This window comes from Sturnira hondurensis, unplaced genomic scaffold (assembly GCF_014824575.4).
Source record: "Sturnira hondurensis isolate 20B ecotype Veracruz unplaced genomic scaffold, ASM1482457v3 Scaffold0010173, whole genome shotgun sequence".
Lineage (NCBI taxonomy): Eukaryota > Metazoa > Chordata > Mammalia > Chiroptera > Phyllostomidae > Sturnira > Sturnira hondurensis.
The window spans coordinates 233,651-242,724 of record NW_028082804.1 but is presented as its reverse complement, the minus strand read 5'-3'; the positions used below and the strand labels follow the sequence as shown (position 1 = coordinate 242,724).

Sequence of the window (9,074 nt, the reverse complement as noted above, 5' to 3'; positions counted from 1 at the left end):
GTTTACAGGAACTCTATCATCATTGCCCCCACATGGAAAACACCCCAAAAGTCCCTGAGTGGGTGAATTGATAACAAAGTGTGGTACCTCAGTATCGTAGAACACTACTGAGCAATGAGGAAGAAGGCATTATGCTGAGTGAAAAAAGCCAGTCTCAAAAGGTTCCATATGGTATGATTCTATTCACACAATATTCATAAAGAGACAAAACTATAGATATGGAGGACAGATCAGTGATTGCCTGGGGTTAGGGGAGGGAGGTGAGGTAATAACAATCATAATAATAGACTAGCAGGAGGATGTTTTCAAGGGGTGATGGAACCATTCTGTATTCTGATTGTACTGGTGGTTACATAAATCTGTACATGTGTTTAAAATCATAGAACTGACCTGTCAGCACTGTGTCTGCAGAGCGAGTAATTAATATTCTGCCACCTTGGGAAACAGGAGGGAAAGCAAGCCTGGCAGAGGTCCCCATTCCATTCACTGCTCAGTGGCTGGTGATTGGAAGACACTCTGCAGCAATGTTCAAGCCCTGGCAGGAAGGCCTCTTTCCAGGACTCTGGTTCACAGTCTCTGCCTCTTTCTTGAAGGCATCATGGCTGCCCTCAGAATCCTTTGGAAGCTCAAGATAGTAAAAAAGAAGACCAAGAAGTTCATCAGGTACCACTCATACCCATGCCAATGTCACTGATGGAAACCCTGAGGCATTCAGAGTTGGATGCAGTGGAGATTCAAGGGTCAGATCCTAATGCCCAACACTGGTTACAGGGGCAACAAGAAAACAAAGCACACGGTGCCCAGGAGCTTTCACACCATCAAGGAGCTTGAAGTGCTGCTGATGCGCAACAAAGCTCACTGTGCCGAGATTGCTCACAACATCTCCTTGAAGAACCTCAAAGCCATCATGGACAGAGCAGCCCAGATGGCCATCAGAGTGGCCAACCCCAATGCCAGGCTGTACAGAAAAGGAAACGAATAGATAGCTGGTGTGCATGCTGTGTTTGTATTGATAAAAACACAAAATTCTTCCATCAAAAATAAAAATAAATAAAATCAGAACCATACACCTAAAAAAAGAAGTCACGTTTATAGTATGATAATTACAAACACTAAAATTCCAAAAAGAAAGCAAAGTAAAAACAAAAACCAACAAATTAGGAAGAAAAGCAAGACATTTTCCATTGTTTGAAATATCTGATAGAGAACAGCAGCAAAAAGAAACAAAGTCAATGCTAAATGGGATGAAGAATAGGAAAAACAGAATCTTAAGTTAGTATTTGGATTCACTGGTTAATTCAGTGAATTATGGGTTAGTGAATATGCTTGTGGCAGATCGTACTTCCAACATGGCTGCAACAATATGTGTCAGCCTTCATGCTCTCCAGGAACGCTGATACCCCTCCATCAAGAGATTGGTGTCCCTATCTTTGAATTTGTGACTGCCAAGACCAAGAGTGTATGGTAGAAGCTATGATGTGAGCTTCCTGAGGCTAAATCATAAGAATGCAATGTACCTCCTTCTTGTTCCCTTAGAATACTTGTTCTTGGAACCCAGACACTATAGTATGAGGACTTTCAAGTAACCTGTGTGGAAAGGTCTATGTGAAGGTTCATGGAGGTCTCTGTCCACAGCCCTGGCTGATCTTTCAACCAAAACCCAGTACCACTTGCCAGCCAACTGGGCAAGCCCCCTTTTTTAAAAAGAATTTATTTATTTATATTTAGAGGGGAGAGAGGGAGAGAAACATCAATGTATGGTTGCCTTTCGTGCGTTCCCTGCTGGGAGTTGACCTGCAGGGAACTGGCCTGCAACCCAGGCATGTGCCCTGACTGGGAATTGAACTGCGATCGTGTGGTTCACAGGCCCGTGCTCAATCCACTGAGCTACACCAGCCAGGGCCTGAGCGAGCCCTTTTGAAAACTGAGTCAAACTAGTTGACATTGCCTGGGGCAGAGAAGAGTGTGTCTGCCAAGCCCTGCCGAAATTGACTGTTATGAGCAGAGGAAATGAATGCTGTTATTCTAATCTACTATGTTTTGGGGTGGTGCGTTACACAGCAATAGATAGCTAACATAATGCATTTACTCACTTATCAACACCAAAATCAGAGTGCCTTCCTGGTTTGTTCAAAAGAATTTTGGGGACAGGATGAGTCCTAAAGGAAAAGAGTGTGGGATTGATTAAAGACGTTAGACACTGGGCATAGTATTAAGTGTTGGCACTCATGCTATCTGCCAATCCTGTTAGAATCCAGAACTCTCATTTCATATATTGAATAAGACAAAATTCAGGTGGGTTGTGACCTTCCCAAGGACAGACAGATATTTAGTACCAGAGCTAAAGATCTAAATCTGAACTTTTGATTGCAGTTTAGTATTCTTTTCACTTTGCCTGTCCCTTCCCAATAACAGATTCCAGAGACCTGAATCACAGGACCTAAAACAGCTAATATATGCCTGGGTGTTTCTACTTCCTCCTCCTATGCTGGTGACATACATCATTAGTTGAATACAGCACTCTCTCTCCTAAGGCCACTGATGTGCATGTAGATAATTGGACCCAAATTGCAATTAGAGACCCTGAATAGAAACATACAAGAAAGATCCTATCACTGACTTGTTATCAGGCGTCAGAAGAACACAGCAAAGGTGGGCCCAAAATATAAGCTATAAAATGATATAATATCAGAATGCATTGTGCACAAGCAAGAGGGAAGGCTTTGGACATGACTGCTCAGGATAAAGTTGTCTGAAAAAAACCTCACAAATTTCTTACAGAATCTGCTTAGGAACACCTTCTTACATCCTTGTGGAACTCTGCTCCAGATCCTATCAGACGATTTCCGTTTAGTATTTTTAAACTTATTTTGTTGTAGTTGAAAGAAAACCTTTACTTTAGTTCTAATGTTGTGTGTAAATAGTTTGGCCTCATCTTGAGTACAATAGAATTGGAACATGTACAACAGGGCAGTACGGAAAAATTGTACACTTTGGTGGCTCTGTTCTTCACAATGCACTTGGCAGTGTCGCAGAGCAAAGTAGGCTCAGAAAAAAATAGACTATTTCTAGGACGTGATTTAAAAGCAGAGGTTACAAACCCGTGGCATTGTGGATTTTAGGGTAACTCACTGAGAACAAGATTCAGATTTATCTAATATAAGACCAAGAGCTGAGCTCCTGTGAACCACATCATAGGAGAGCAAAACACTGCAGTAGTAACTGTACCTGGAATGATCATTGTCCTCTTTCTTGGATTCTGGGTAGGGCATGGATGCAGTTTGGCATTGGAGGTTATTTGTGTAAGATAAATAACCAAGAGCATTCATTCATTCATTCATTCATTCATTTGTTCATTCACTAAGTACCTAGTATGTGCAAGTATTCTGTTACACAGTATGGGGAGTACAAAGATGAAACAGGCAGAGATTTTGTCTTCAAAGGTTCTCTAGCAGGAATGCCACCGTCCTTTCTTAGTAGAATAGAATTTGAGAACATGAGTCTAATTAATGACTCAGAAATCTAAGTATTGTCCAGTGGCGCCCAAACACCAGAACCTTGGGTTTAATCATTAGAAGCAGGATATATCACTACAATCTCCTACACAAACCAGCAATCTTCAAAAATATTAACAGCATGTCCTTCCTTCTCTCCCCTTTTTCTACATTCATTACATTATCATTTGAAAAAATTACTAATTGCTGCATCACTTAGATGCAATACTCTGATGTTAGGAAATTATTCCTGGTAACAAAACTCTTTTCATCGTCTCTGCTTTCAGATTTTTTGAAACACAGGCTCATCCTTTAACAAGTGTTCTTTTCAGAAAAGTATGCAGCAGATGTGGCAAAGCAGAAATGTAATAATACTCGATGAAATGGACTAGTTTGGATAATATTTAAACTTTCCTTTTTTGTAGTTGGGCTTTTTTTTTAATCACAGAACTTTTTCTGTCCACATAAAATTTTCAAGAAGGTTAAGGTCATCGTTTTGTGTACTTTATTCTCAAATCTTCAAAGATCAGTAAACTTCTTCTTAGATCTTTTTCAAGTTTTTGTGCTTAGAAGCTCTTGATTTATATTTTCCCTAATCTTCTCTAGAACAGAATATCTCAGTACTTTCCACTGGATTTTCCTAAATACCAGCAACTTAGTTTTCAGCTAATAATCTAACCTGACCACTTCTCAAAAGACTACAATATCTGTTAAGGATCAGTATCCAAGAGCAAGACAGAAAGAATCTAAAGTGAACTTTGGAGTCAACCCAGTTTGGGTCCCTCATTAAGCTCTGCCACTCCCTGTGCGACTTTTAATGAATTATTTAACCTCGATGAGCCTCAGTTTCTTTATCTGTAAAATGGGGATACAACACACATTGAAAAGTCATTACGAGAATTATGGTAAGCATGGTACAAGAAAGCCAGGGACCTGGTGCTTAATAGACACTCATTAAATAACAATTTCCCTTCACTTCTTCCGAAAAAGGGCAACGATAACGCTCAGTATTTAATCATTAAAACATTAAAACAGTTACAAATCCAAACCACTCAGATACCAATCAACTTTTCTGACACTTTGATATTTAGAAGATTTGGGACTTCCCCCCCTTTCTTCTTAATGGAAGAAAAGCACCACACCTTAGGGAAAATGAAAATTTGCGAGAAAGCTACCTATAATTTCAACACTCTAGCCCCATGACTCTTTCCAAAACAGTCACTTTTTTTCACAGTTGCCATCAGAGTGTGTTTTTTATGGCATCATCTCTTTTAAGGCGCTGAGAGATTTATTCCAGGTCATAATGGGAAGCTGCTGAAGAAGGAATGGAAGGCTGTGGAGGGGTTCAAGTTCACTTATGGTATCGTTCAAATCGTTCTCCAGCAGGGAAACTCCACAAAGAGCTCCTCTGCGGTTTTCCTTACCCAGGGCTATTTCTTTAAATTGTTTGACGTCAGAGAAGGAATGCTATAGCAACAGTGTGTCCAAACTGAAATTAACTCAGAAGAAAGATGGGGGTGGAGAAAGGAAAACCGCTCCCTCGGTGGGTACTGACTTCAGAGCGAGTAAATTGGGTAGATGCATTCACTTTATGACATTTTAAACATCTAATACCCAGAAAAATGGGGGGGAAATCAGGCCGGTTGAGAAGCCTAGGATGGTTTAAGGCAGAGACGAGCGACGTGACAGGGTTATTTGAAAGGCCTGCTCTCATCCAGGGACAGTAGTGAGGAATAACTTCCAAGTATTGATCATTTATTCAGAGGAAGGCTCTTGTGTAAATGTTATCTCATTAAGTATTTTAGCACCTGTATCAAGCAGATGCCATTTCCCCTATTTTTCAACCAGGAAATGGAAGTCCTGACGAGGTCCAGTCGCACAAATAGCGACGGTAGACCTGGGATTGCAATGCAGTTTTGTGTAACTCTGGACTTCAGCTTACTTTCTTACATTTGCAATTTCATAATGTTAAATCTAAATGAGACATCGGGGTCTTCTAAGCCAGCCCCCCTATCCTGCCCACTGGCCAGCTGAGGCTTTGCGGTACCAGGAAGGAAACTGGCCACACCACTTGGGCCCTACTCAAAAGTGTGCGCCGGCGTCCAGGCGCCACGCCGACAAGAAAACGAAACTGCCCGGGAATTAATGTTTTTCTTCTTCTGGCAGGAAACGAGACAAAAAATAGGAAGCAGAAGCTGCGCTCTGCGTCCCCTCCCTTCGCCCCCCACCCAGGCCCCGCGCTCGCTCCAGGGCTTGCTCGCGCCCGCAGCGCGTTCGCGCTGGTTCCGCGCGCCTCGCGCCTCGCGCCTCGCGCCTCTTGCCACGTCCCCGCCCCGGCCCCCGCGCGCGGCAGAGTTGGCAGCTGAGCGGCGCTGGCCTGGGTGTGGCCGGCGGATCTCCGCGGCGCTGGTCTCAGCGGTGCTCTGCGCTCTGCACGCCAGCTCCGCGCGCGTGGGGCTGCTGAGCGCCCAGCGGACTCGGGCAGCGCCTGGTCGACGCCGGCCGGAGCTCACTCTAGGTAGGCGGTGCCCGAGCGAGCTGCGGCTCGTCGGCTCGTCGGTGCGCCCCACGGGGGATCGCGGGCTTCCCACGGGGGGCGTGAGGCGTCGCTGGGCCGCCCCGCCGGAACCGGCCCGGGGAGCGGCGCGGGGCCAGCTGGGCTTCTCCTGAATCAGAGACTAGGGGCTCTGAGCGGTAGACCCTGGCGGGGAGGGACGGGACAGGCGCGCCTGAGTCGCGCTCTGCTCCAGCGAGGGGACCGTCCATATCCTTAGCTTCGTGACCCCCAGGTTTCTCTCGACGCCTCGAACCCTGGCCTCCTGGGGCAGAGTGAGAGATCGTTCTGAAAAAACCGGTTATCTGGGATTGCCCAGAAGGGTAATTGGGTGGAGAGCTCTGTGAAAGCTCAGAAAAGTTCTCCGAGTACTAAAAATGAGCCCATTGGTTTCGTGTTAAATTTATTTTGGAAACGATATGATGCCCTAGCATTTTGGGAGTGGTTGGGTGAAATTAATGGATTTCAAACACTCGTAAATTCAGTACATAATAAAATGTTTTCCTTTAATCCTCACATTCTTTTTCTGCTGCAAAACACAAATGATTAGCTTATACTTTGAAATTTTTTTGTTATGTGGTAAGAGAAGATTGACTTTCCAAGAGCTTAAAAGCAGATGTTCATTTGTTTATAGAAGCAGTGCATTGTTATTTCGCATCTCTCTTCCCCTTTCTCCACTCCTTTTCTCTTCTGGTAAAGGATGTGGCCGCATTTGCCTGCCTCTCCGCCACTGGCAAAACAGCCAGCCTGTGGATTAGCACCCTACTGGGAAGTTTTCTTAAGACATTTAATTGTTGATTCGATCTGGGGTGTATCAGCCCATTTTCGTGTTGTAAACCGAGATGGTGACCTTTAAGTACATCGGTAGAATAGAGATGGAGCGCACACTGCTTATTTAAGATGAAAGCGAAGTGATTTCTAGTCAGGAGGAAAACAAAGGTCTGTGTACACATGATTGCATGCCTCGAGTCTCTGCCAGGCAGAGTGTAAGACTTCCGTGTGGGGCTTTGGGGTTATTACTGATGTTAGGCCCTGTCGACATAAGACTGTCCAAAGCTGTAGAGAATTTTTTATGAGTTTGTTTGAGCCAAATTGACTACATGTGGGGAAGCAAGATGTCAAATGCTTCTGGAGAATTATGGTTTTGCAGTTTCTTTTACACATTTGGAATTAAGGAGGGAACTAAGGAACCCTATGAAGGAACCTGTGGAAGAAAAAAGGCAGGGAAATCACTGTGGTTGGATTACAACAGAGGCTTTCAGCCTTTTCCTCTCATGCCACACATAAAATAATTACGAAAATTCTGTGGCACACCAAAAAATATGTATTTGTTCTGATCTGACAAAACATAGGTATAATTTTGATTCATTCACACTGGACAGCTATTGTGTTGGCTGTTGTCATTTAAAAATGTGACCATCTCAGGGGAAAGAGGTCAGTGCCCTTGATCGAATAGTCAGGTATTGTAAGTTTTTAAAATTCTTGGGGCACACCAGTTGAAAATTGCTGGATTGCAGGATAGTTAAACAAGGTTACGTGCACTCTTGAGGGCGTCTGAAAAGGGCATTTCAAATGTGTGTTAACCTCAGTGCCCAAGAACAATGGCCAGGGCTTGCTGGAGGCGAAGATGACCTTTTAGTTGAGCAATTACAGCCCTGAGGTGTAACTACCTATCATGACCTGCCCAGTCAGGAATTTCTGATCAGATTGTTCTGTGAGGTTACCGTCAGTTAGATTTATTACAGAGCTCTTTTTTTTTTTTTTTTTTTTTTGCCCAGAGGTCTGAAAGTTTATTGTGTGTTTCAGTATTTGGTTAAAGATCATTTTAAGATTTCTTTGTTGCATTTTGGTTTGTAGATGAATTTGGAACTGAAATAGAAATTTTTTAAATGTTGTTTTCTGAACATGGTTAACTCTCTTGTGTGTGCATATTTGTAAAATTATAAAATTAGTTCATATGGCTGTAATATATTTAGATTTATGTCTTTGTGAGCCATAGGTATTATTTAAGAAGTTATTCTGAGTCATTTCTCTTTGTTAACCTGAAGAATTGCTTCTTTTAGTATTTTTTCAGCTTTACTGAGATATAATTGACATATAACATTGTTTACATTTAAGATGTACAATGTGATGATTTGATACACATATATATTGCAGAATGATTACCACAATAAGGTTAACACATTCATTACCTCACATAATTACTTTGGGGGGTGCTGAGGGCATTTAGGATATATTAAGATTACTCTCTTAGGAACGCTCAATCGTGCAATAGAGTATTGTTAACCATAGTCACCATGCTGTACCTACGATTCCCAGGACTTACTCATCTCCTAACTGGAAATTTGTACCATTTAATTGACATCTCCCTAGAACTGTTTCTTTTAAGTCATTGGCACTTTAGTATGTCAGCACATGTTTTTACACTTTATAAATAGTCTCTGGGACATTTTGAAAATTGAGAAGTGCAAGTAAAAGTTAGACATTTTTCTTCCCTTACCAAATACTGCCTGGGATGGTGTGATTTCTCTGATTTCTTTCAGGCATGTATTGAAGTTCACTGTGTGATTAGTTTCTTTAGCTTGCTAACTAGTTTAATCTGCATTCATTATAAGAACATCTGTCTATTGAACATCTGGGTCAGGGGCAGTGCTATGCATTATTCGATTAATATCTCACATTGACTTGGCAAGAAAGGTGTCACACACTTCTCTAGGTAAGGAGGCCACCTCTGAGCTGTGCCGGTGGTCATGGAGTTAAGGAACTCAGTTGGGAGTCAAGGCCAGACCTCTCCATCCCTGGAGTCCATGCTCTCTGTGCCACACTGACTTAGAGCCAGGGCATGAGGAATGGTCCTCAATTACTAGCATAAGTCATTAGCATATTTGTAATATAATGTCTTTTCCAAGACATGTTAGAGATGTAGGCTTGTTCTTCCAGCATGATCATTATTATTCATCTGTGTTATTACACAGATTCTCACATCTGCCATTCTCCTCTGGCCTGTTTTTTTTTTTTATTTCTGA

The 9,074-nt window shown here is 42.6% G+C and overlaps 2 protein-coding genes across 2 annotated transcripts in view; both read left to right on the top strand.

Annotated features, from left to right (window-relative positions):
- The first annotated feature begins 598 nt into the window (after positions 1-598).
- Positions 599-982, top strand: LOC118995660 (60S ribosomal protein L32-like). Its single transcript, XM_037058773.1, is given in 1 exon segment — positions 599-982. A coding segment is annotated over 1 exon segment (384 nt).
- A 4,796-nt stretch (positions 983-5,778) lies between these two features.
- Positions 5,779-9,074, top strand: part of GNB4 (G protein subunit beta 4) — a 49,486-nt gene continuing 46,190 nt past the window's right edge. Inside the window, exon 1 of the mRNA XM_037058781.1 lies at positions 5,779-6,012. The gene's annotated coding sequence lies outside the window, so the exon portion shown is untranslated. The remainder of the gene's footprint in view (positions 6,013-9,074) is intronic.